We start from the raw sequence: 27,601 nt of genomic DNA, 5'->3' as shown, positions 1-27,601 counted from the left end.
TGGGGTGGGGTCTCTCTTTGGGACAGTCCCTTTACCCTGTTTGTGTGGGACCCACACACAGAACAGGGATGGGGAAGAGAATTTAAACTCAGGGAATTGTGACTGTAAAACCAGAACAACTGAGCAGGCGGGGGCGGGGGGACTCAGGAGAGGCCTGGGTGACTCGAGGTCCTGAAATTACCATACACTCATTTTTTACACTGACTAGATTTCTGGGGGATAATGTTCATTTAACACCCTCTCACACAGACGCTGTTCGGTTTCTGCATGCCAGGTAGGGCACCAGCACTGAGCAAGCCGGGGGCTGTGGCTGGAGGATCCCTGTGTCACAAACCCCATCAGTGTGACAGGAACGAGAGACCCTCCCGCCAGCTGGGGGGGGGCCCTTTACGTGACTGCCAATGGCCTTCTCCCTTCTGGGGGCAGATCCACCTTCCAGAAAGGGAGGCTGCTCCCTCCGACAGCCCCAGTTCCAGTCATACAGGCTGGAACAAAGGGCTTCCCAAGACCTCCCAAGAGCGGTGTCTGGGGATGTCCGGCTCCCTCTGGACACACTATACCCTGGGGTGCAGCCGACAGCCTCAGAGATGGAGAGTGAGGCATATTCCCAGCACAGCAGACATGTCAGTGGAAGGAGGGAGCGCAGAGATCCAAAGACCTGGCTCCAGCCCAGAAACCAAAAGGAGAATTTCCACCTAGTTAAAGAAGAGTTTGATATTGATTTGGGGGCGGGGGAGGGGAGGATGCCCCATATAGGAGCCCCTTTAACACCCTGGGCCTAGACCCAGGCAGGGGTCCTACCTCTAGCATCCCCTGGTCTGTCTGCTTTCAGGGCAATGGCCTCTGTTTCCCCACACCTGGTGTAGCCTCCTCCCCTCCCCCACCAGAGACACAACACACACAACGACACTCACTGTCCTTAACCCAAAAGAAATCACGGGGCTTCCGCAGGCTCTCGTGCTCCACTCGGCACCTGTACAGGTCTGTCTCCTTGGGATCTACCTCTGTGGTCGCCCAGGTGTGGTAGGTCCCGTCCCCGTTGGGCACAATGCCCCCTCGCTGCGTCTCCTGGTCTCTGGTCTCCCCATCTTTCACCCAGGTGATGGCGATGTCCCGGGGGTAGAAGCCGTGGGCCCGGCAGGACAGGGTGGTGGGGCCTTCGGGGGCTTCCTTGGCCAACACCTTCACTTCCGGGGTCTCTGAAAAGGCAGCAGCCCTGGCGTTAGACAGCGGCCCTCAAGCTGGGCTGCATGCAGCCGTTCCTGGTAGTCGGCAGAATGGAACGTTTTGAGCACAATGGTCGGGGGATTGGGGCTGGGACCAGAGGAGGGGTCAGTCTTTTGGCTGCTTCCCCCCCAGATTTCAAAGGCCAAGTACAATTCTCCCCATCCCCGAGACAGGGAGCACTGTGATCCATTCACCTAACAAAGCACTTTGTGACGTTAACAAGAGGCACGACTGGAACCGGATCCAGCCAGCCAGGATGGGTACCAGAGCCCGCTGAGGGACCATCAGGGCTCTCCGCCAGGACACATCGCTACCCTAGGAATGTACAATGTTACCTGGCTCAGGGCACAGACCCCCCCATCCTTAGCCTAGGCCGGAGCCACTGTGACCTGGTGCCAGGCAAGGTGAGTCTGGGGCAGAACCGGAGGTGATATTCCGCTGTAATCCCTTCCAGCGCCAATAAGCAGTTTATAGTGAGTGGTCACACGTTTACGCTGCGGGAGCTGCTGTGCAGGGGCTTGCCAGGGAGAGGAGGCCGGGGAGTGGGAGCTGGAGGGCTACTGGGACAGGCCAGCCCGGAGGCCTCGGCGGAGATACAGGAAAAAGGCCTGGGGAAGCCATGTGCAGGAGGTGCCCTAGGAAACAGGACAGGACGAGAGCTCGGGCTGTTACGGGTGGACAGCCCGACTGTACCCAGCCTTCCGCCTGTAGTAGGGGTGGGGTGAAGGTGAAGCAGTCAAGACGCTGACAGCAGGAGTGAGGAGGAAGGAAGGAGCTACGCAGTATCAGATCAAGGTTTAAGAAGAGGGGTGACCCTGCTGGGCGGGTTTCTGCCCCCCTCACCTTTCCTCTGCAGAGTCTCCTTCCCGTACTCCAGGTACTTTCTGAGCTCCTCGACACAGTTCTGCTCCAGATACCGCTTGCCATCCTCTGCCAAGCTCCTATCAGCCTCCCACTTCCCCTTGGTGACTTGTGCTCCTGTGTCTGCGGCTGTCCAGGTCAGGGTCTCCTTATCCAGGCTGATAAAGTCTCTTCCATCGTAGCCGTACTGCCAGTACCCACCGGTGCTTCTGCCATCCAGTAACTCACAGCCAGCCATGAACTGCCAGGTGTGAAACCCTGAAACACACCCAGAGCCCCCCAGCATGGGGCAGGGTCTGAGACACGGAGCAGCTCGTCTCAGTGTGTCTTCACCCGGAACACACGGGAACATCCCTCAGTGGAGAGGAAGGGGACGGGGCACAGGCAGGTCAGCACCCCCCTGTCTGGTTTCTTCCTTTTCCAACACTCCCACTCCCCACGTTGTCACTGGTCCCCTTCCTGCCGCCCAGAGCCCGTCTCTGCCACTCTTCTAGCCACAGTGCCCACCCCAGCTGGCGTCCCAGCTCCCGGCACCCCACTCAGCCCCTTCAGCAGCCCCCTCTGCCCCAGCTCCCCTTGCCCTCTTCTGCCCCTGCCCCCAGCGCTCCCTGAGGCTCTGCCACACTGGGCACAGGACAGGGCCTCCCCTCCTAGCCCCAGCTTCCTGGCTCTGCGCTCACACCGGGGGGTGGGGGAGGCACCCAGTAGGGAGAGGAGCCCCCTGCTCTGTGCGGAATCGGCCCAGGCCATCGCTGGCTGTACAGGCGCAGGGAGGCTGGGGGAATTCAGTGGGTGGGTAGCCACCCCGGGGACTCTCCCCGGGAACCTTCTGCACTGCAGGGACGTTACAGGAATTCAGAACAGTTTTGCCAGAGAGGCCCGGGGACAGTACCCGGCCGGGGGAGCCCAGCACAGGCATGTGGGGCCTACTCCAGCCCAGTCAGTGTCTGGTGTCCCAGTGCTGCCCCCAGGGCTGGCTTTGCAAAGGGGCCCTTCATGCACAAGCAGATTTGTGGCCAGACACTGGCTTTTTCCTAGCAGGGCCACGCCCGGGGCTCCCTGCTGAGGGGTCCGTGCAGGGGGGTGCACGGCTGCCGAGTGCCAGGCCCACAGGGCAGAGGGCGTCAGGAGAGCCAGCGTTGGCACAGGGAGGTCAGGCCATGAACAGTTTTCCCTCCTCCACAGGCAGGCGCATGGGACGGCTGCCAAGCTCCAACCAGCTCCCTGCACCCTCCAGAGGGGGAATCTCCCCTGGTCTGTGTCTCCTGAGCTCAGCACTGCGAGAACACTCAGCTCTCCGGAGAGAGACAAAGCCAATATGCTCTGAGGGTGGGCTCTGCAAACCCGACCGGGGGCTGAGACACAGTCCCCACGAAAGGTAGCAGGAGCCAAGTGTCTAAATCCACCCCCTCCTCCACCAGGTATGAAAGTCTCCCCAGTCCCTGTGGCCCAGACAGGTCATGCCCAGCACGGGTCCATATCAGGGGAACGTAGCATTAAGCCACCTTTGCTGCTCCTCAGTCTTGGCCTGGTGCTCTGGGCAGGGTAAAGCAGCTCTCACCGTGCTGGCAGTGCCCACCGGCCCAGCCCAGCAGCCAGCTTCCCAGCCACAGACCCACCTCAGGGGCTGGGAGAGGGGGAGCTGCTACCCTGTCCCACGGGAACCCCCTCTGGCCGAGGGTGCCTGGGGAGAGTCTCACCGGGCTGGGAAGCTGCCCCAGCACTCATGATGTAGCATTCTACTGCCTGACAGAGATAAATGTAGCTCAGTGCCACCCCAGGGCTGCTCTATGGTCGCCTCCCTCCCACAATGGTCCCCTTGGGTGGCCTCCTGCCCCTTGACACCCACACTGCCCAGCCCCAGAACACCTTTTGTCCCACATCCCCTGTGCTGCTGGCTCTGGAGATCTGGAGTCTCCCTCTCCTTCCTTGACAGCCAACCTTGCACCAGACCAAGCTGCAGGATCTGATGCCTGGGGTTAGCTCCCCGGAGCTGCTCCTGGTTTTCCTGGGCACTTGGGGAGGAGCAGCAGCCTGATGGCCGTGGGGACTGATCTGCCTGCCGCAGCCCCCGCTACACACAAAGCAGGAGCCAGCAGGGGGCTGCGCAGTTGCAGCAGGAGGATTTTCCGGCTGTACTTTGTATGATTGAGAATGAAGGATAAAGAATAATAATGTAGCAGGTATGACATGTACTGGGGTAGGATTTCCCCCCATTCTGCCAGCCACCTGTCCTGAACGCAGGAAGGAATGGGCCTAAGGGGCCATTGGTAAAGAGGCATCAGACAGAATCTGTGTCTGGGCTGATTTCAAGGCAGGGACAGACCTTTGGGTCACCACTTTGTTGTAGGTTTAGCATGTTGAAATCAGTAAAAGAATGTGATGATCAGGGCCGGCTCCAGCAGTTTTGCTGCCCCAAGTGGCGGAGGAAAAAAAAGCTGCGATCAGCGGCACTTGAGCGGCACGGCAGCTCTACCGCCGCCACTTCGTTCTTCGGCAGCAATTCGGCGGCAGGTCCTTCCCTCCGAGAGGGAGTGAGGGACCTGCTGCCAAGCACCTGCTTCCTGCGCTGGTGCCTGGAGCCAGCCCTGGCCATGACTGTTTTTCTCTTGCATTGCAACTTGATGTTCCTGTTCAGAATGCTCTGTGTAAATCACTCCTGTGTTGTGTGTGAATGAGGAATGTGTGTGTTAAGAGATACGTGTGAAGGCCATCGCTGAACCAGATGTGCTAGAGAGGAACCGGAGACAGACGCAAGGGCACCAGGAGGCTGCAACACGCCCCTATTGACATGTCCCAGGAGGGCAGATTGACAATTCTAAAGATGAGCCAGGCGCCTATCAATGGGGACAAGACAGCTGTGATCAAACCCAGCCTGGGGTAACTCCCTGAGAGACTTGATTAAAGAACAAGATAAAGGATAAGGTCAATTCAAGAAAACAAGCACTTATCAAAGGCCAATTCAGCATGACGGTGCAGAACTCGCTGGTCCCAGTGAAGGAAAATCATTGTATAACCAGGGGGCCTTGCCATGAAACTTTGGGTTCATCCTGCCAAGACTTTCCCGGAGCATCGCGACGGGACCCGGCTCCTCGCTACCCACAATCAACCCAGCTGGACACTAGATTGATCCGGCCTCTGGACTGGTCACTGTAACATCGACTGGCGGGACCGTGCATGTGTGATTGGATGCAGATGGTAATTGTTGTATTTCCAATAAACGCGGCATGTTGCCTTTTCCCCTGAAAAGATCCCGTGTGCTTCTTATAAGCATAACACAGTGCCCCTGACTGGTGGCAGAAGCTGGATCATGACGGCTCCAGTGCAGGCAGAAGTGTTGAGTCGCCAGGAGCTGATGTTAATGCTGCTAAGATGAAGGATTTGTGGTGGTGTCCCATGAGCTGGCAGCCCTGGGACTGTGACAGGGGAGGGGGTCAATATGGGAGGACTGGGGCAGGAGGGGGGGGCAGGGCAGTGGCTGGGGAGGGGGGTCAGTACAGGGGGAGAGGGGCAGGAGGGGGGGCAGGGCAGTGGCTGGGGAGGGGGGGGCAGTACGGGCGGGAGGGGCAGGAGGGGGGGCAGGGCAGTGGCTGGGGAGGGGGGGTCATTACAGGGGGAGAGGGGCAGGAGGGGGGGCAGGGCAGTGGCTGGGGAGGGGGGGTCAGTACGGGGGGGAGGGGCAGGAGGGGGGGCAGGGCAGTGGCTGGGGAGGGGGGGTCAGTACAGGGGGAGAGGGGCAGGAGGGGGGGCAGGGCAGTGGCTGGGGAGGGGGGGTCAGTACAGGGGGAGGGGGGCAGGAGGGGGGGCAGGGCAGTGGCTAGGGAGGGGGGTCAGTACAGGGGGAGGGGGCAGGAGGGGGCAGGGCAGTGGCTGGGGAGGGGGGTCAGTACAGGGGGAGAGGGGCAGGAGGGGGGGCAGGGCAGTGGCTGGGAAGGGGGGGTCAGTACGGGGGGAGAGGGGCAGGAGGGGAGGCAGGGCAGTGGCTGGGAAGGGGGGGTCAGTACGGGGGGAGATGGGCGGGGAGGCAGGGCAGTGGCTGGGGAGGGGGGGTCAGTACGGGGGAGAGGGGCAGGAGGGGGGCAGGGCAGTGGCTGGGGGGGTCAGTACGGGGGGGGAGAGGGGCAGGGGGGAGTCAGGGCAGTGGCTGGGGAGGGGCTGGCAGGACAGAGGAGCAGCCCCCCAGCGCAGGGTTCGGGGGGGGCCAGCAGAGCCCCTCTCTCAGCACCGGGGAGGCCGGTGCCCGTAGGAGCAGGCCAGGCTGCCCAGTCTCCCAGCAGAGACCAAGGGGCCAGACTGGTCGGGGGGGCGGGGGGGGGGTTAAACCAGCCCCAGAGGAGGAGCGCTAGGAGGCCAGACCCTGTCACCTAGAGGGCAGGGCCACAAGGACCCAGCTGTCAGGGGACAGGCAGGGAATTAGCTCTCAGTGGTGGGCGAGGGGAGGCATGGGGAAGGGGCTGGGACACTCCTGAGTGAGTAACAGCGACAGAGCTGGTATAACCAGGAGGAGTCACGGGACCGGGCAGTGACAGTCCGTGCTCAGGAAGGGCAGGGCAGGCACAGGGGGAGCAAGCTGTGACGAGCTGGTGACGAACTGGGAATGTTCTTAATGTTTTCTCTGAATACTGTGTTGGTGCCTCAGTCTCCCCTATGCAGTTCTTAATATCTAGGTGGTGGATCAGGGGGTGTGATTGCTGCAGAGCAAAGGGCCAGTGCACCTAAATGCCTGGCACTGTGTCCTAGCAACTGATGGCCTGGGCCCCCCCGTCTGCAAAGGTGCCAACTGAAGGTGCTGGAGACAAAGAGATCAGGTGAAGACCTGGCCCGGGAAAGGAGCTGAGCAGAGGAGGGGCTGGAGGAGGTTGGGGAGTCTGGAGCTGGCTGGGGACGAGGCATGAGGGGCAGACGCAGGGCCGCCCAGAGGGGGGGGCAAAGGGGGCAATTTGCCCCGGGCCCCGGGCTCCGCAGGGGCCCCCAAGAGAAGAGCGGAAGCTCCCGCCTCCGCCCCTCTCCTGGAGCCTCAGCGCATAGAGCACCGAGTCTCCGTCCGAGCGCCTGAGCCCCGCCCCAATCCGCGTGGGGAGGGGGCGGGGCTGGGAGCTCCAACGGGGCCTGAGCCCCGTCCCGCTCAGAGCGGCGTGGGGAGGGGGCGGGGCAGCTGCCTCCGCTCGGCCTGGAGCTCCCAGCCCCGCCCCCTCCCCACGCGGCTCTGAGCGGGACGGAGCTCAGGCCCTGCTGGTGACGCGCTCGGTAAGGGGGGGAGAAGCCGAAGCCGGGGCCAGGGCCGGGGCTGGGGCCGGGCGGGCAGGGGGGAGAGAAGCCGGGGCCGGGGCCGGGCGGGCGAGAGAAGCTGAAGCCGGGCCCGCGGCCGGGCGGGCGGGAGACACGCCGGGGCCAGGCGGGGGGTGGGGGGAGAGGGGCCGGAGCCGGGCAGGGGGTGGGGGGAGAGGGGCCGGGGCCGGGGCTGGGGCGGGGCAGGGGGTGGGGGGAGAGGGGCCGGGGCCGGGCGGGGGGTGGGGAGAGAAGCCGGGGCCGGGGCCGGGCGGGCGGGCTGGGGGGAGAGAAGCCGGGGCCGGGTAGGGGGGGGGAGAAGCTGGGGCCGGGGCCGGGGCCAGGCGGGCGGGCGGGGGGGGGGAAAGAAGCCGGGGCCGGGGGGGGAGAAGCGGGACCCGCCGCCGCCGCCAAAGCGCAGCCCGGTCGCCGAAGTGCCCCGAAGGCCCGCGGCGGGGACCCCCCGCCACCGAATTACCCCGAAGACCGGGCTGTGCTTCGGCGGCGGGTCCCGCTTCGGCGGTAATTCGGCGGCGGGGGGCTCCCGCCGCGGGTCTTCGGGGCACTTTGGCGGCGGGTCCCGGAACGGAAGGGCCCCCCGCCGCCGAAGACCCCAGGCCCCCGGAATCCTCTGGGCGGCCCTGGGCAGACGTGGGGGTCTGGCTCACTGCCCCCCAGGATGGACCCGGCCGAGGGGTCCGGTTCTCTGTACCTACAAGCTCTGTTTTAGCCCCTGTTCCTGTCATTGAATAAACCTCTGTGTCCCGGCTGGCTGAGAGTCACGTCTGACTGCGCAGTGGGGGGGAAGGACCCTGTGGCCCCCCAGGACCCCGCCTGGGCGGACTCGCTGAGGGAAGCGCACGGAGGGCAGAGGATGCTGAATGCTCCAAGGAGAGACCCAGGAGGTGAAGCCGTGGGAGCTTCTTGCCCTGCAGACAGGCTGCTCCAAGGGAGAGGAGGCTCCCCAGAGTCCTGCCTGGCTCGGTGGGGAGCAGTTCCAGAGCAGCGCCCGGGGACCCCATGACACAAGTGCAGCAGAGACCCCCACCCCCTCAGTGACAGGTCAGCAGTGCCAGGCACTGAACGCTTACGGATCACAACGCGCGACGTGCGACAGCACAATCCCGGGGCCTGGCCAGGGGGCTACAGCCCCCCAGGGACCCAGCAGGAGAACGGCTCTTTACCCCTCTATCGATAGCGTGTAGGGGAACCTGCCTCACCCGGGGGGTCCAACCGGGGGGGACACGTGCTGGGGTTTGTGCTGCCAGCAGTCAGACAGCCGGGGAGTCTCTGCACGTCACAGGGGCTGATTCTCCGACCCGCCAGCCCGAGTCGATGTCAGACCCTGGTTCTGAGCAGGGGAGAGGAACCGACCCTCGATAAACTCAGACTGGAGACAAGACAAAACTCCTCCTAGGGAGGCTCCCTGCTGAGCGGCTTCTCCCCAGGGCTGGGTGAACGCAGGGCTGCCGCTCGCCTGACTGTACTGTGCCTCTCAGGACACTGGGTGGGCCTGGTGAAGCCCCAGCGCCTGGAGTCCTGGGATTAGGGGGAATCTCAGCGCTTCCTTACAGCTGTAAGTTCTAGCCCTCCTGGCAGCAGAGGAAAGCCTGGAAATTTGACCCCTAAAGGCACAAACCAGAGGGAAATAAAAATAATCTCCAATATCGTTCCCCAAGAAACACTGATGATATTTAAGCCAAATTTAGGATTGTTGAGGCCTGACTCATGATTTCTGAACACTTGGGCAGGGCCTGTTGATATCGGGGTTCCCCATCACTCGGTGTCTGTGAGCTGAGATGGCTCAGATTCCAGCCCCAGCTCACCCACACACTGCAGGGTCTGACAGCATCGCTGTCCCAGCAGGGAGACACGCGCAGGATCCCGTGTGTGAGTCTCTGGCCTGGGGGACCAGGAGGCCGGACAAGCCAGGTCCGATGGGACCTTCAGGCCTTCACACCTGTGAGGCTCAGCTGAGAAATGACCACACAAAGGGCGGCAGAGGCAGCTGGAAGTGGGACTGGTAGCAGAAGTCTGGGGTGTTTGGGGAGGGGACAGCAAGAGATTCACACTTTGGAGGGTGTCAAAAATGTCTTTGCCATAAGCCCTCCATCCTGCAGCCCCCCCCCCCCGCCATGTCTCCCTCTGTCTTGCATGTTCACATTGACCCTCGTGAGTAAATGCCCCCGTGGGCCCCCTCCCCAACCCCTGCCCCAAACCCCTGCCCCCAAGTCCCCGTGGCTGTGGCAGGGGGGGTCCCACACTCACCCCTGCTCTGGTTGTAGCGGTTTCTCAGAGTCTCCACAGCATCTCTGAACCTGGCCTTATTGACCTGGAAGATCCGTGTCTCCCGGTCCCAGTACGCCGGGTCCAGGTTCCTCGCCATCCACTCTGTTCTGGGCTCCGCGTTCTTTGTCTTGGTGGTGTAGGCAATGACGGGCTGGTTGTCCACGTAGCCGGCCGCGATGAACTGGGGCAGCCTGGGGCCAGGCTCTGACACCCCCATGTAGAAATAGCGCAGCGAGTGCAGATCTGGGGGGATAGAGAGAGTCAGACCTATCGGCACTGGGCCCCGGCACTGAGCAGGACTGCCAGGACCCAGGAGGGGCTGCATGGGAAGGTGTCTGTGGGGAGGGCTGGGCAGGGCCCACACAACAGCAGGAGTGAGGAGACCCAAGGGAGGGCAGACCTGGGGGTGATGAAGGGATGGGGGACAGGCCATTTCCAGCCCCTCCCTTTTCCCTCCTTACTCCCTCTCCTCCTTTGCACGGCCCTGCACCTAACTTCTCACCCCTCCATGCTGCTGTCGTCTCCCATCCACCCAGCTCCTGCCCTCTCTGATCTCCACTCCTGGACTCTGTTCCTTTCCTCAGCCTCCCACACTCGTGTTCAGTAATGTCAGCTTCCATGTCGATGGCCCATCTGAGCCTCTGCTCCCCATCTCCCCCCGCCCTCCTGCATTCACCCAACTGCCCCGCTAACCAAAAGGGCCGTGTACGGGACTTGGCTTCACCAAGCCCTGCTCTCTGGGCTCTCCAATGCTGGTCTCCTTCAGCATCACCCATCAGCCCCCTCGCTCCGGCTCTGCTGTGACATCCAGTCCATCAGCATCGCCGCTCCGTCTCATCACCCTCAGTCCTCTCCTCCCTTTCTTCCATCGATATGGTGGTGATTCATCCTCCCGCAGCCTTCATTCTCTTGCCTCTCTGTCCCATTGCCCTGCCAGTCGCCCAACCCTGGCTCGCCCCAACATCTGCTTCCTCCATTCCTGATTCATGCTGCGGAGCGTCTCTGCTACAGACTAGGGACCGAATGGCTGGGCAGCAGTTCTGCAGAAAAGGACCTAGGGGTTACAGTGGACGAGAAGCTGAATATGAGTCAACAGTGTGCCCTTGTTGCCAAGAAGGCTAATGGCATTTTGGGGTGTATAAGTAGGGGCATTGCCAGCAGATCGAGGGATGTGATCATTCCCCTTTATTCAGCACTGGTGAGGCCTCATCTGGAGACTGTGTCCAGTTTTGGGCCCCACACTACAAGAAGGATGTGGAAAATTTAGAAAGAGTCCAGCGGAGGGCAACAAAAATGATTAGGGGGCTGGAGCACATGACTTATGAGGAGAGGCTGAGGGAACTGGGATTGTTTAGTCTGCAGGAGAGAAGAATGAGGGGGGGATTTGATAGCTGCTTTCAACTACCTGAAAGGGGGGGGGGGTCCAAAGAGGATGGATCTAGACTGTTCTCAGTGGTGGCAGATGACAGAACAAGGAGCAATGGTCTCAAGTTGCAGTGAGGGAGGTTTAGGTTGGACATTAGGAAAAACTTTTTCACTAGGAGGGTGGTGAAGCCCTGGAATGGGTTCCCTAGGGAGGAGGTGGAATCTCCTTCCTTAGAGGTTTTTAAGGCCCAGCTTGACAAAGCCCTGGCTGGGATGATTTAGTTGGGAATTGGTCCTGCTTTGAACAGGGGGTTGGACTATATACCTCCTAGAATCCTCCAGACCTGAGATTCTATGGCAGAAATCTCACGGCCAGGCTGACGTCCTCCACTACAGATTTGTTCTCCCCTCCCTCAGTTCTACCATTTTCCTTGTTACACAACTCGACTTCTCCAGCCTCACTGGATCCCCCGCCCACAGTCCCAGCTGCCTCTTCTCCAACTTCGTCTCCCCCCTCAAACCTTCCCCACCTCCTGCCCCCACTGCGCTCCGCATAGCATCTCACTGGTTTCTTCCAGAGAAAATTTACAAAATGCAACATGACCGTCCAGCTCCCCACCTCCTTCAACTCCCACCTCCCTCTCCCTCATGGCAGATGGACTGTGAATTTGGTATAGCCCTGCACATTTTAGTCAATTTCACACTCATAGGATTTTAAAAATCATAAATGTCATGATTTCAGCTATTTAAATTAGGGCTCTCGATTAATTGCAGTTAATTCATGCAATTAACTAAAAAATTAATCGGATAAAAAATTAAGCGTGATTAATCGCAGTTGTAATCGTTCTGTTAAGCAATAGAATACCAACTGACATTTATTAAACATTTTTGGATGTTTTTCTACACTTTCCAATATATTGATTTCAATTACAGTACAGAATACTAAGTGTACAGTGCTCACTTTATATTATTTTTTATTACAAATATTTGCACTGTAAACAAAAGAAATAGTATTTTTCAATTCACCTCATACAAGTACCATAGTGCGATCTCTTTCTTGTGAAAGTTCAATTTACAAATGTAGATTGTTTTGTTACATAACTGCACTCAGAAACAAAACAATGTAAAACTTCAGAGCCTACAAAAACAACGAGGAGTCCTTGTGGCACCTTAGAGACTAACACATTTATTTGGGCAGAAGCTTTCGTGGGCTAGAACCCACTTCATCAGATGCATGGAGTGGAAAATGCAGGAGCAGGTATAAATACATGAAAAGATGGGATTTCTCCTGCTGCGTTCCTGCGCGCGCCTCCTCTTGGCCAGAGCTGCCTGCAGAGCAGACTCCATCGAGACCACGAGGGTGCTAAAGTTACACTCAGCCCTTCTCTCTCTGGAGCGCCAGAGCCACGCCCTGGAGTTTCCTTCCTTTCTCTACTGCTCCCCGTCCCCCCTTAGGAAAAAGATGTAAAGGGGCCATGCTCTCTAAACCCCAAAGGGGTTACACGGCACCACTTGCTGAGGGTGCATTATGTTGAGAAGAGAACTCTCTCCCATTGGCTTATAACAGCTCTGCAAGAGAGCTTACCGCTGTGCCTCTGTAAGCTCTCTATATAGCCACTGCCTTACAGCCGGAGTTCTGCAAACAGGAATCATGTCCCAAAGCCCTCCCCTGCCCTGATATGGGGGAATGAAACACACACAGCCTGGCAGCGCCTGGCACTGGGGATCCCCCACAGTCTGGGAGCCTCCTGGGGCAGCGACGGGCTCGTCAGCGTGTGCAGTGCTTGGCACAACAGGGCCTGGACCCTCGCCCGTCACTATGGCAATGTAACTGTTCCGTAACAGTAACCACAGTGCTGGGCGAGTGTGCAGCGTGGTTATCACTGTCAGTCGCCAGCCAGAACCAGGCTGAGCTCTGGTCTGAACGCAGAGCCCAGAACTGCCACCCCCACCTCCATCTCCCCCCTCCCTGCACCCCCATGGACTGGCTGCCCATTTCACACCCCAAGCCCAGCCTGGGGGGTTTGACCCCCCCCCCATACTCACCGGAGCCGCTCCCCTGGCTGGGCACTGCCCCCAGCAGCAGCAGGCGCAGTGCCAGGGCCATCACTGCCCCCATATCCATTTCAGGAATTAGCTCCTTCCCCCATCGTCTGGCTGGGCCATGTGCAGCCAGGTGCCAGCCATCTGGTCCCTGCAGTGCGAGAACTGAAGCCAACGCCCAGCTAGTAGCAGTGGGAGCAGGGCTGAACCCTGGCCCCGCCGGGCCGGGCAGTTCACAGCGCCGGCTCCGCCAGCCTGGCAGGGTCCCTCTGGCCTCAAGTCAGTTATGAAAGTAAAACAATTCCTTGATCCCTGGCAGCGCTTTCATTACTAATTAAGGACGGAGTGGGTACCTCCCGCCTGCAGGGATTGGCTGAGAGGGGAATGTCCCCGCCAATAGCAACACACAGACCTGTCGCTCGTCACCGGTAGCTGGGTAGGCTGGCCAGGGAAAGTGAATGGGCGCAGTGGGGAACCTGGGTGGGAGTTTGGCCCGCTGAGAACTTGGCCCCAGGGGCTTTAATGACCAAGAGCAGCAATTAACTAACACACACATTCATTCTCTGCCTATCTCTGGCCCCTCCTCTAGAGACGTATTTATTACATGAATTCTAAGGCCAGACGGCACCGTGAGCTCATCTCATCCGACCTCCTGCAGCCCCCAGGCCCGAGACCTTCCCGTGACCCCTGTATGGAGCCCAAGAACCTGTCCTTCGTGCCAGGGTCTCCAAGCACTTTCCTAATGTAATGAATTAACCACCCCCGCCCACTCTGTGGTGAGGGATAAATGAGAACCCGGGGTCGGCACCCTGTGGCACGGGTGCCGAAGGCGGCACGTGAGCTGATTTTCAGTGGCATTCACACTGCCCGGGTCCTGGCCACCAGTCCGGGGGGCTCTGCATTTTAATTTAGTTTTAAATGAAGCTTCTTAAACATTTTTAAAACCTTATTTACTTTACATACAACAATAGTTTAGTTCTATATTATAGACTTATAGAAAGAGACCTGCTAAAAACGTTAAAATGTATGACTGGCACACGAAACCTTAAATTAGAGTGAATAAATGAAGACTCGGCACAGCACTTCCGAAAGGTTGCCAACCTCTGTGATAACTCCTAGCACGATGTGACAAAGTGGGGGATTTTCTTGTTTTTCCGTGTTTTCCCCAGTGGTTTGCATGCGGAGGGGGTGGGACTCAGAGTCTGACGCGGGCTACGAAATGGCCTCACAGAACGTGTAGGCAACTCAGCCTCGGAGGACTATGCTGAACTGGGGAGGGTCGATGAGCTCCCAGCGGCAGCTTCCCTCTGGAGCAAGGGCCTGTCTCAGGTGGCGCAGTTGGCAACAGAAGGCGAGGATGTCACGCACTGCCTGCGCTGCCGCCAGCGTCGACGGTATCCTCACCGAAGGAGAGGCACGCACAGAAGGGACCGCACTACTCCGCTCAGTGCGAGTCGGAGGTCTGGGTCCCGAGGGGGATTGTGGGTTGCTCAGCTCGGGTGCAGCCTCACCCCATCCTTCTCTTGGCGCTGCAGAGTCTTCTCTTGCTTCTTAGCAGGGGAGCAGTGCCGACCCGAGCCAGGCAACTAACTAGAAAATCAGACTACTAAGAAAAGTTGTACTGCTAAGGCTAGAAGTGCTGCAGCAGAGCTGGAGCACGAAGTTCCGACTACCTTCACTGGCGGCAAGAAGGCACTGAGGGTGGGGGGAGAGCGCAGCCCCCCCTTATAGCATGATATAGAAGCGCCACTCCAGGGGTCGCAGTGGTGCTCCCCCAGTACAGGTACTGCTGAGCGAAAAACTTCCGGCACCAGTGCACGTGGCGAGCACACACACCAACTGTGGAATACACCGGAGCAATCACTCGAAGAAGAATTGCTTAATCTAGTTGCTGCCCAGTCTAATAGGGTTGAGAATTTAGACTACGGGCTTATATTTTCTTTTCTTTTGGTAACTAACTCGGACTTTTTGCCTATCACTTAAAATCACTTAAAATCTATCTTTTGTAGCCAATAAACTTGTTGACCTGTTTAACTTTACCAGTGAGTTTGCCTGACGTGACTGGTAAATTGCTCAGTTATCAAAGGCTGGTGTAGCTCCACTTTCCAGTGATGAAGTGGCAAACCAATTAATAATATACATGGCATATTCCTGAGATACAGTGCTGGGAGCTGGGGAGATCTGGTTGCTGCCTCACTGTGTCATTCATGAGTGGCTCTGGGAGCAGCCATGTTGTGACGAAGTGGGGGGTTTTCTTGTTTTCTGTGTTTTCCAGTGGGTTGCAGGCAGGGGGCTGGGACTCAGTGTCCCTGGGTGTTACTGGTTTAACGAGGGGAGGGGAGAGGGAGTTTGTTGGGACACAGGACCGGAGAGGGAACTCGGGACCCCGGCCGATGGCCTGGAGGATGGAGACCCCAGCGACTGGTGACCTGAAGTCCCAGCTCAGGAGTCACAGTCGGTTCTGGCCAGTGGGAGGACAATGGGCTGCGGGGAGAGGACCCCGGTGACCTGACCAGCCGGCTCCAGCCAGAGGGGCCAGAGGGGGGGCTGAGAGGAGAGGAGACCCAGGCCTTCCATTTATGACCCTGTTTCCCTGGAGAGAAGCCAATGGACAGAGGGGGCTTGTGGCCGGGGTATCAGAGGCCCAGCTGGGAAGCAGGGGGGCTCGGGGCTGGAGGGGGGAGCAGGCAGAGCCCCCCTGGCTGCAGGGGGACTGGGATGTGCTGGGCTGAGGGAGGCCAGGCCTGAGGCCCGGAGAGTTTCCTGTGCTGGGTTCAACCCTCAATAAACCTCCTGTGTTACGCTGGGGGAGAGTCGCTCCGGGCTAGAGAACCGGGTGCGGGGGGGGGGGGGGGGACATAATCTCCTTCGGGGGTGGAGGCCCTGGGGGGCCCAGAGTGAGGGGACTCCCTGAGGGGGCCCACGGCAGAGACAGATGTGCTGAGGCTCAGAGAGATGCGGCTCCAGGAGGTGGAGGGGCCTGACCCCGGGAGAGGGGCCCCCCGAGAAGGGCTGTCGCACTGGAAGGGGCACCCCCCACGGACCGCACGGGGCCACGAGTGGGCACCATCTGTGAGTCCGTGACACATGCAATTGTGAAAGTAGAATGAATTATATTGTAAAAATAAGAATGGATTAAAGAAATGCTGTATGTACCTTTAAGCAGAAATAAGAAACGTTGAAATACAGGTGCCAGGAAAAGAAACATTAGGCATAAACAATGGTGCTAATGGCGAAACGTTAACAGAAGATCGGTAATAGTTAGTAAGGAAATAAGATATGCATGCCTAGCCCAGGTAAACTTATCTGATTCTGCTTCCTTTATTATCTTAAGTTCTCACCCTTTTATCAGTATAAATAAGATAGTTTGTGTCTTGCATGGTGCTCACATTATCTGGGTGTCATTAGCAGAGCGCTGTGCTAATAAAACAGAGTGGTCTGACAAACTGTGAGTCCTGAGTCTAACTTTGACACAATCTAGCTGGGCGTGGGGGTTCCACATATGGTTATGCTGAGAGATAACAGCACCTGGAGGAGTTTGCTGCTTGTCATTAGCAGGGCACAGTGAGAGAGAGCCCAGGCTGGAGAGAGTTCAGGGGGCACAACGGTCCCAGTCCCAGGCTGCACCCCAGGGGGATCCCATCACACACTGGTATTTATTGGGGTAAGAGAAATGAATGGTAAAAGCAGACACCCACTCAATACAGTGCCTGGTCCCATACACCCACCCCGCAGAGCCTGTTAGCTACAGGAAGGGATGGCTGCAGCTGAGTTGCTGCCCTCTGAAAAATTCACCATCTACAGCTGGCCCCGGTCCTCTAACCCTGAGCAGGGCTGTTTCAGAGCCCCCTCCGAGATAAATGAAGCGGGGGAAGGTCCCTTTTATGGACACCCAGTAGCTATAAAATCCCTCTTAGTAGCTGTTCTCTACTTGCTTTATCTGTAAAGGGTTAAAAAGTCTGACTGCATGCATAGGTAAACGGAAGGGAGTGGTCACCTGGCCAAAGGAGCCAATGGGAAGGCTAGAACTTTTTAAAATTAAGAAAAAACTCCCCTTTTATCTGTTTGTTGTTGTTCTCCCGGAGAGAGGGAACAGAGCAGCAATGCTATAAGAAGCTTGGGCCAGGTATGAAAAAAAATCAGTATCCCTAGAAACTGCTCGTTTGAAACCCAGATACGTAAGTAGATCAGGGAATGTCTAGGAAGGCGCGATTAATCTCTTTTATTCCTTTATGGCTTGTGGATTTCTCTGTACTAACCCCAGGTGCTTTTATTTTGCTTGTAAACTTTAAGCTGGACCTCAAGAGAGCTATTCTTGGTGCTTAATCCTTGTAATTGCTCTTTAAAAATCTATCAATAGTGTGAGTTTCCAGATGTATTTTTCTTTTTTATTATTAAAATTTACCTTTAAGAACAGAATTGGATTTTTGTGTCTTAAGAGGTTTGTGCACATGTTGTTTAAGTAGCTGGTGGCAACAGCTGATTCCCTCCCTTTCTTGGCTCTTCCCCAGGCATGTGTGCATGCATGCATCAGAGAGAGAGAAAGGGCTTGAGGGTGCACCTTCCTGGGCTCTCAAAGGGGTTTTGCACTCGGGTGTGGCAACATCAACCCATCCAAGATCAGAGAGAAGCTGTCACCTTGGGGGTTTAATACAAGCCTGGAGTGGCCAGTATTAATTTTAAGAGTCCTTGCGGGTCCCCACCTTCTGCACTCAGAGTGCCAGAGTGGGGAATCAGCCTTGACACCCCCCATCCTTGTTACAGTATCGGAACCCTATTCTAGCCAGGGGCTTACTGCGTGCATCACCCAGGCCGTGTGCCCCCACTTGGGGCAATATGGCACTTGGATCCTAGAGCACTGGTGGCCACAGCTTCCTGCATCTCATGCTGAATCCCTTAGGGGCTCTTGGAACTCTCCCTCTGGGTCAAATTCCCTGTAATGTTCATGACCCCTCATCTCTGCCCTGCATCCAATGAGCATTCAACAGGGGAAGCCTGGCCTGTGTCAGCCCATCAGTCACCCTGTCACTCAGGACAGGGCAGCTCTGGGCACCTGTGTCTATCAGCACTGCTGCTGCCCAGTCCCACCCCTGCCCAACACCCATTATTCACCCTCCATTATACAGAATCTCCAAACGGGCTGAGGAGAGAGATTAAAAACCAAACTCATTTATTGTGTCCACATAAAATCGCCAAGAGATTAACAGTGTTGCTATTTAAAGCAGTTGTTAAAACCTTAACCAATCAAAAAAAAAATAAATTACAACCGTCACACACAAAATCGACCCATTTGGGAGCAGAACTGGTGCCAGCTTAGGCTTTGTCTACATGCAAACTTGAACCAGATCAGGTAGTGGACACTGATTCTAGTAGAAGAGGTGGCTTTTTTCTGGTGTTGCTTAAGAGTCTCTCGGGAATCACTTTAAATAAAAAAAATGCCATTTCTACAACGGACCATGTTGGTCTACACAGGGATTTAACTAACTCAGTTTAATTACACACCTTTATGGTTACACCAGTGCAAATTGTAATGTAGACAAGGAGTGACTCAGGATTTATTCCATTACACAGGAAGCTGCAGCAGTAAAAAGAACAATATCTTAATCACCACAGAAACAGAAAACAGGGGCTAAGTTACAATCAAAGCGAACAGAACAGTGTGTGCTGGGTACAGCCCATCGCTAACAATTCAGTCCAGCCACCCCTGGTTATTTTTCTATACAAACAAGATCCTCATAGATTTAAGTTTTAAAACAAGCTAGTTCTGTAGCAATCAAACAATAAGTGACCCCGACCATCCCTGGCCGTCTGCAGCCACGGAGGTTTCAATTCTAAAGCGAATGCCGCAGTTGCTGTCTCGCAGCCGGGCGTTTAGCTCGGGTACAATCAAGGCAAAGGCTTTAATCAGGCTGTGGAAGGTGCTGCTGGGCTGTGGCAATCCCAGGAGCCTGATCTGCTCCGGTTTCTCGTGTCTGGGATCCCCCCCAGCCGGCTGCACAGGGGCCGACGGGCTCCGTTACGCTGCAGACATGAGACAGGGACAGTCGGTGCCGGGGTCAGGGTGAGCAGACCCAGCAGTGCCAGCTACGGTACTGGGCCCATCTGGCGCTCGGGGTGAAGCTCTGGCTGGGCTGAGGGGGAGGAGACCGGAAAGCCGATCACCGTCCCACTGAGCGACAGCGATCACTGCTCCCGGCGGCCAGCACAGCATCCTGACCCCTTCCCCTAGAGCCAGGGACATCCCAACCCCCTCCCAGAGTCCCTGCAGAGGGGAAATTCAGACCTGCCCCCGCACTCAGCACCCCCACTGCAGGGAGATCAGGGCAGGGCTCCCTGGGGCCAGCTGGTCAGAGGGGCAGGGCCCGGGGGACTCTGGGCAGGGGTCCCCCTCCACTGGTCTCCCCCTCACTTACCCTTGACACCAGCATCCAATCCCTGATCTCTTCCTGGGAGGGGAGAAGAAGGAGAAGGGGGGTGTTAGCGTCTCCAGTCCTGATCCCCGCCCAGCTCCTCCTGTCAGCATTTACCCTGTTGCAGGGTGGGGGTGACGCTGCCCCAGCTGAGCAGCTGCACTTTGCCCTGATGTGAGGGGCGGCGCAGGGTGAGCCAGCGGGGGTCAGGGCTGGTTACTGCTCCCCGAAGCTCAGATCCCTGCGCCGCCCCCCATTGGGGACTTGTACCTACGGAGGTGGGACTCTCAGGAGCCCAAACCCCATTGAAATCAGTGGGGCTGCGGATCCTCCATTACCCCCGGTTCAGTGTGCAACACGTCCCGTCCCATCCGCGCCAAACCCAGCTCCCAGCCACAGCAGGAGGGGGCGGGGTTAGACCCAGGCCAGACAGCGCCAGGGCGAAATGCTGCTCCGAGGGGTCAGACGCAGCCCAACCCCACGGGAAACACACACGGCTGGTCGGGCACGAGGGGTGTGCGCCCCTACCAATGTCACGGGCTGCCGCAGACCGGGGCTGGGAATTTCAACGCAGCCGAGGGGAGTTGGGTGCTGACACTCCACTGACTTCCAGTAACTCCCCTAGGCTCCTTTGAACTCAGCCTAATCAGGGGAAATCGACTAGCACAGCTGTGGCTGAATAATTTAGCTCTGCCGGTCAATCTCCCCATGCAGCCAAACCCCCCGTGTCACCGAAACAGCAGGGACCCCCCACCCGACAGAGGGAACCTGGGATGTGTTAACACGTCCTGTGCCTCCCCCCTGAGTCCTCAGGCCCCAGCCCGTGCCCTGGGCTAGCGTCACCCGCCCATCACCTACCAGAGGTGGAGGAGCCTTCGTGAGCTGTGGGGGAGAAGGAAGCTGGGGTCAGTGTCTCGGGAACGCAGGGTCCCTGTTCTCCTCTCCCCGCCCCACACTGGTTATACACGTACACACCCCAGTGACTCTGAGCCAGTGTTGGTGTTTTGCTGTTGTGCCCAGACACCACGGTGATGGGCGACCTACACAGAGCACCCAGGCCCGGCCATGGTGTTAGTGTCACTGCCCAGGACTGTCAGGGTCACTGGCCAGTCCCACTGCTGCAGCTCCCCAGCCTCCGAGAGGCCATGGGGGGCTGGGGGAGGTCTCCCGGGACTGGCCCCAGGCTGCCACGTACCAGGTCACACAGGGATGGGGATGGAGGTGTGTGTGGGGGGGAGGGCTCAGCACTTACCTGCAGCTGCTTTGTAGCCGCTGTTCTTCCCTGCGGAGACAAGGCAGATCGCAGTGAGTGCGGCTGCTCCCGGGGAAGGAACTGGCTCCAATCTGTGTCCACGGCTCAGCACAGAGCTCTGGGGCTCAGAACTGACCCAGGACTGGGATCTGTATCACCTGCACCCCTCCGTGGCTTTCTGGTTGGTGGATGAGTCTGGCCCAGCCAGGGCCACACAGAGGTTTTGGGGCCTGGGGCAAAATCTGAAGGCCCCCCAGTCTTCCAAGGGTGTAAAAGCACTTAAGGGAGACCCCAGGGCGGGAGGGAGAACTGCGGAGTGGGCCCGCCCTGCACTCACTCCACAGCGGTGGCTCCTGTCCTGCAGGGCTGGACCCTGCTCCCTGCTCTGGGCGTTGCCACCTGGTGCACAGGGTCCCAGCGCCACTCAGGGTTGGTGCCGAGGGGTGATGCTGCCCCACATGCAGGTCACAGCACCACTCGCTCAAATTCCACAGGTTTGGGGGCCTCTCAAATGAGGGGTCTGGGGCAAACTGCCCCTTGTGCCCTCTGTCCCCCTCTCCCATGGATTGCCCTGGGCCCAGTAGCAGCTCCCGTCACGGGGCTCAGTCCCAGCAGGGCAGTCACACAGCGCTCAGGCTGGGGTCTGTATTACTGCCACTCTTAGGGGTGTGTGAAGGGGCCCGGCCAGTGCGGAGCAGCCAGATGATCTGTCACCAGACCAGGCGCTAGGATGATGGGCCTGTCACCACGGCCTAAGGCTGGCAGCTCCCTGGGACCCCACCCGGCACTTACTGAGGAAGACAACGGCTCCAGCGATGGCAGCGACAAGCACGAGAACCCCGATAACGACACCCACGATCAGCATCACGTTGGACTTGGGCCCTGAAATGGGAACGGGCCAGTGAGCAGGGGAACCTCAAACTCTCTTTCCCTATTAAATGGGTCAGTCACCTCACCCCACATTGGTGCCCCATAACCCCCGTCCTCCCAGCCCTCTTTCCCCATCACAGGGGTCAGTCGCCTCGCCCCACATTGGAGTCCTGTGTCTCCCCCCGAAATCCCCTCCCACCATCAGTGCCCCATAACCCCACCAAATCCTTTCCCCCATTACAGGAGTCAGTCACCCTGCCCCCACATTACTGCCCCATACCCCACCCACCTCCCCCCTGCCAGGGCCAGTCCCCCACTTACCCCAGGGCACTCTCAGATCCTCCGCCAGGCTGGGGTGCTCCACGCAGCAGGTATAATCGGTCTCACTGCTGGGGTCGATCTCGATGGTGGCCAGGATCTGGTAGGTCCCATCCCCGCTGGGAAGCACATCCCTACGGTTTGTCTCCTGAGGCATGGCCACCCCCTTCTTCAGCCACACAACGGCCACGTTCCGTGGGTAGAAGCCGTGGACACGGCAGGAGAGGGTGGTGAGCCCGTCCCGGCTCGGCCGGTCGCTCACCTGCACCCGCGGTGGCTCTGTGGGGGAAGGAGAGATGGAGTTACAGGGAACTCCCTGAGCTGGGTCCCCCGGGGCGGCAGCAGCTCAGTCCCCTGCATGGGGAAACCCAACAGCTGAGCCCCCCCCCCCAAGCCCAGTGATCATAGACTGCTTTCCTTTCCGGCCAGAGCAGGCAGCACCCTGGCAATGGAGCACAGGGGGCAACACAGCCCTGGGCTATAGCTGGCGCAGCCGCGCTCTCACATCTGATTCCGATACATGCGGCCACGGCACAGCCACCCTGAAGGGCTCAGATGTAGGTGTCTGAACAAGGTCGGATGGGACAGGGAGATGAACAGCATCTCCTGCAGCAAAGCTGAGTCTTGAAACATCCTGGTAGTGACAAAATCAAGCATGTCAAACATTGGGGGAGGGGTTTATCTCTGGTGAGGGGGAGTCAGTAACCCCACTGGATGAGATATGAGATACGCCCCCCCACATACCTCTTCTCTGCAGTGTCTCCTTCCCGTACGCCAGGTATTTCTGCAGCCACTCAATGCACTCCTGCTCCAGGTAGGCTGTCTCTTGCTGAAGATAGGCCTTATTCTCATTCCATCTGTGCTGGGTGATCTCGGCCTCTCTGGCTGCTGCTACCCAGGTGTGGGTCTTTGTATCAAAGCTGAGAAAGTCTCCCCCATCATATGCGTACTGCTCAAACCCCCCAATGGTGCCATCATCTCGTAGCTCACAGCCGTACTTCACCTGGAGGGTATGAAAGCCTGAAAAGCAAACATGGAGCTGGCTCAGTACAGGAGGCAGCTGCTAGTGACGAGATGCAGCTTCTTTCTGTAACACACACCAGCCCACTCCCTACCCCAGGGGTCTCCTCCTATATTGCTGGCTTGTGTTTTTGCTCAAATTGCCTTAAGTTCTCGCTACGCTCCTGAGTCCTGAGACCCCAGACTCCACCCTGCATCCCCCAAGAGTCGCTCTCATGCTCTACTGCTGCAGGGAACCTACATGCTCCTGGGTGCTGTCCTCCATCCACTCTCTGCATTTAAACCAACAGCCCCCCAATACCGATGAGCCTGCCATCAGTTAAGATGGCTCCCACTTCCCCTACAGCCTTTGTAGCGACAGCAGCACTGCCCTTAGCAAAGGTGGCCACCATCTCCCAGTGTTTTCCAGGGGACCAATACCAGGTGCCACCCTATGCGGGAAGGGACAGTATGTGGGGCAGGGAGGGGAATCCCAGCCATCTTTGCATGCAGGAACTGTCTCTCCCTTCTAGGGACTACACAGTCCCACCCCAGGATCAGCGGTGGCAAGTTCTTACAATTTTTGGTGGTGCCTAGTATGGGTCCAAGTCTCGCCCCCATCCCCACACCTGCTTTGTAAGCGGATATATGTATTTTAAAATAATGTAGGAGCAGGGGCAGCCGGGGCTGCCGGGCACCAGGGGGCTGCTCTCTGCCCTGGTCTCTCTGGCCACCCCCCATCCTCCCTGCCGAGGGGCTGTTTGCTCCTACCCCTCCTTGTGCCTCCCCCTCCAGTGAACCCCACCCCAGCATCACCCAGCCATGGGAGCTAAACCACAAACCAGTGTCCAGGACTGCAGGTGTGCGCTGCCCCTTCCCCCACCTCTGCCGGATCTAGTCAGGGTGTAAGCGTGGCAGGACGGGGGCTCTCTCCTTGGGTCTGTGCAGCTCCCAGCACACTGCCCCACAGCCGTCCAGCCAGCCCCACTCTACTACCGTAATGAATATGATCCTTTTCTAAAAAAATGCAAGGGGGCAGGAGGCTGGGGAGGGGCAGGGCAGCAATAGGGAGGGGATTGAACCGCTCCCCTCCCCAGGGCTAGCACAAGAGTAGGGAGCCCTTAGGCAGTGTGCCCCCAAGATGTCTCAAACACTCCGATGTAGGGATGTTCACACCCCGAGCATCGCTGCTGGAATTTTTCCCCTAGTGCTACCCGTCGGGTTGGCTCTGGCGCCGTGCGCTCATAGTGCCAGTATAAAGGGCCCTGCCGAGCCCACGCCCCTCAGTCCCTTCTTACCGACCACTCCGAGAGCGGGGCCAGCGGGGGAAGGGGTGTCGGAATGGACGTGTGGCGCTCACCGCAAAGAACAATAGTCACAGGAAGGTCAGTAACCGTCGTTCCTTCGAGTGCTCACTCGTGTCCATTCCAATTTCGGTGACTCACAAGCCGCGGCACCGGAGGGGGGCCCGGAGTTCAAGGACAAGCTGATGGCAGCACAGCGCAGCCAGAGCATGCGTCGTCCCTGGCCTGCTGAGTGACGGCCCAGCGCATGGAGAACGTGCGCGCCGAGGAGCAGGTCGCAGCGCTGCAGATATCCTGAGTAGGGACTGGCGCTAGAAAGGCGGCTGAAGAGACCTGAGAGCCTGTGACGTGAGCAGTGACCTTCAGCATATGGGGAATCCCTGTGAGGTCGGAAAACACCTGGGTGCGCGATGGAACCCAAGACAAAATCCTCTGAGCGGAGATGGGAGCCCCCTTGTTCTTCCCGCTAGCGCTGTGAAAAGCTGTGGGGATTTACGGGAAGGGTTTAGTCCCCGAATGTAAACTGCCAGCACCCGTCTGACCTCCAGTGAGTGCAGGCCTTGTCCTGCCTGGTCTGCGCGCGGCTCAGGGTAAAGGACTGGGAGGAAAATCAGCTGGTTCACGTGGAACTGGGGAGCCCACTTAGGGAGGCACTTTGGATGTGGGTGTAGCTGGACTCTGTCTCTAAAGGGGATCGTGTCCGGGGGCTCCGCGGGGAGGGCTCGGATCTGACACTCGTCTGGCCGACGTGACGGGCACCGGAAAGGCGACCCTCCCACAGGGTGCAGCAGTGAGCATGGTGCTAGCAGCTCCAAGGCTGGGCCCGTCGGCTTTGTGAGGACAAGGTTCAGGTCTCGGGGGGATCGGTTCCTTCATCTGAGGGAAATACCCGCTCCAGGCCTCAAGCTGGTACAGTGAGAACTGTGCCCAGACGATGTCTGGAAGGGGAGTGTACCGCGGCCAGCCAGGCCTGGTGTCTCAGCCTCGCGCGTCAAACCGTGTACATGCCTGATGCCGTGTGGCCGAGGAGTCGCGACGGGTGTGTCTGCAGGGGGGTTATCAGGGCCCAGATCGTACAGAAGCGGTGCTCCAGAAGGGCCTTCGCCGACACCGAGTCGAGAACTGCCCCAGTGAACTCTATTCTTTGCACAGGAATAAGGGTCCATTTCTGTACATTTATCACCAGACCCAAAGCCTGGAAGGTGGATTGTATGAGGTCGATGTTGGGCTCCACCTGAGCTCGGGACTGACCGGATCAGCCAATCGTTGAGATATGGGAAAAACACAGACTCCTTCTCAGAAAGGCCCCTGCTACTGCCACACACTTGGTGAAGACTGCCGGGGCGGCCGACAGACCGAATGGCAGAGCCGTGACTTGCTAATGGGTCTGGTTTACCGCAAATCTTAGACACCTTCTGTGGCCCTGGAAAATTGATATATGGAAGTATGGACCTTTCCAGTCGAGGGCAGCAGACCAGTTCCCTGGATCCAGCCACAGGATGATGGAGGCCAAGGAGACCACGAGGAACTTCCACTTTCTGAGACAGCAGTTGAGCCGAGGCAGGTCTAGGATTGGTCTGAGACCTCCCCGGCTTTGGAGATGAGGAAGTAACGGGAATAGAACCGCTTTCCCCTAGGCGGGTGTGGAACCTCTCCCACGGCTCCCATCCAAAGGAGGGATTGTACCTCCTGCTCCAACCGATGCTTGTGAGAAGGGTCCCTGAAGAGGGACGGGGAGGTAGACAAAATGTGGAGGCTATACCTGGATTCCATTGTGTTTAGGACCCAGCGCTCCGAGGTAAACGTGTTCCCAGGCGCTGAGGAATAGGACGGCTGGAAGATACAGGGGTGACTGGATCCTGGTATGGAGGGACTGGTATGTCGTCCTTGAGCACCTTGTCAAAACGAGGGCTCTGAGGTGCTGAAATGACGAGGAGCCGACTGGGATGGCCCCGGGGAGGAGGGGGCCTGCACCCAAACCCCTTGTTCTGTCTCCTTCTCTGGTCGTGTCTGGGTGGTGGAGAACAGCATCGCCCGTATTGCTGGGGTCTATAGGGCCTCCTAGCTCGTGCGGGCGAGTGCAGGCCCAGGGATTTCAGCGCTGCCCTAGAGTCTGTGAGGCCAGGCAGCCTGGCGTCTGTCTGCTCTGAGCAGAGCGAGGAACCTTCAAATGGGAGGTCCTGGGTCATCTTCTGCACGACCTGTGGAAATCCCAAAGATTGTAACCATGAGCTCCTGCGCGTGGTGAGAGCTGTGGCCAGGTCGCGACATCCAGGGCTGCCTGCAGGGAGGCCCAGGCCACTGCTCTCCCTTCCTGCACAAGGGCAGGGACCTCCAGCCTGGCGCCCTGGGGGAGCAGGTCCTGCCATTTCCGCATCGCTTCCCACCAGTTAAAATCACAGCGACCCAGCCAGGCCTGCCGGGTCACCACATGGAGCTGCAACCCCCCGGTGAGGGGGTTTCCTCCAGAACAAGGCCAACTTGGTAGGGGGGAGGGATAGCTCAGTGGTTTGAGCATTGGCCTGCTAAACCCAGGGTTGTGAGTTCAGTCCTTGAGGGGGCCACTTAGGGATCTGGGGCAAAAATTGGTCCTGCTAGAGAAGGCAGGGGGCTGGACTCAATGACCTTTCAAAGTCCCTTCCAGTTCTAGGAGATTGGTATATCTCCAATTATTATTATTAATTTATAACTTCTTAGGGATCATTTGCATTTGCTGTGGGCCCCATTTGACCCTGATGGTCCCTTTCATCAGCATCTGCCACCACTAGGGACTCGTGTGTGTGTGGGGGGGGGTGAATAAAAATTCTCAGCCCTTGGCAGGCACAAAATATTCCCGCTCCGTTTGCTTGGGAGGGAGGGAGGGAGGGAGGCTGGGTTCTACCAGAGCCTCAGTGGGCTCCGGGATCACCCCACGTACGGGAAGAGCGAGGAGGGGCCTGCTGCCGCCCAGCAAGCCGGGAAGGCCTGAGTGACTCTTTCACCACCTCCGCCTGGACACCCAGACTTGAGCCACTCGCTTCAGTAAGTCCTGGTGGGCTTTGTGCTCACCCTGGGGTGGGGCACCTCTGGGGCCCCCAGCGCCTCGTCCGGCGAAGAGGAGGAGGTGGGTAGAGCCATTAAGGTCTCTGCTCTCTCCTCTGAGTGGGGAACCTGCTTCAGTTGCTTGGTACCAGGATGGGCACCGGGATTCGGGTCTGGTGTCTCGGTGCGGTACCGGAGGGGCTCTGCTCTGAGACCACTGAGTCAGAGCGCCTGGAGCCGGTGCCCTGAGCTGGGGGAAACCCCGCGGGGTCCAGAAAGGGCCCTGCATGGGTGTCGGCCCCCCTGGTCCCAGTGTTCGGGGCCCCATCGCACTAGGTCCCTGCTGTGTAAGATGGCCACGCAGAACAGCGTGG

The 27,601-nt window shown here is 58.4% G+C and overlaps 1 protein-coding gene and 1 long non-coding RNA gene across 2 annotated transcripts in view; both read right to left on the bottom strand.

Annotated features, from left to right (window-relative positions):
* The window catches only part of LOC123346411 (H-2 class I histocompatibility antigen, Q9 alpha chain-like), a 134,783-nt gene that overhangs the window by 59,753 nt on the left and 47,429 nt on the right, over positions 1 to 27,601 (bottom strand). The window contains exon 4 of the mRNA XM_044983799.1: positions 21,907 to 22,182. Within this exon, the coding sequence (XP_044839734.1) occupies positions 21,907 to 22,182 (276 nt within the window). The remainder of the gene's footprint in view (positions 1 to 21,906; positions 22,183 to 27,601) is intronic.
* Positions 18,221 to 20,745, bottom strand: LOC123346450. The gene is made up of 4 exons (XR_006572990.1): positions 20,716 to 20,745; positions 20,322 to 20,345; positions 19,467 to 19,499; positions 18,221 to 19,074 (listed from the first exon to the last, which is right to left on the bottom strand). It is a non-coding gene; the product is annotated as an uncharacterized LOC123346450 (long non-coding RNA).

Source organism: Mauremys mutica, chromosome 12 (genome assembly GCF_020497125.1).
Source record: "Mauremys mutica isolate MM-2020 ecotype Southern chromosome 12, ASM2049712v1, whole genome shotgun sequence".
Lineage (NCBI taxonomy): Eukaryota > Metazoa > Chordata > Testudines > Geoemydidae > Mauremys > Mauremys mutica.
The sequence above is the reverse complement of the archived record's forward strand: the minus strand, read 5'-3'. Positions and strand labels throughout refer to the sequence as shown.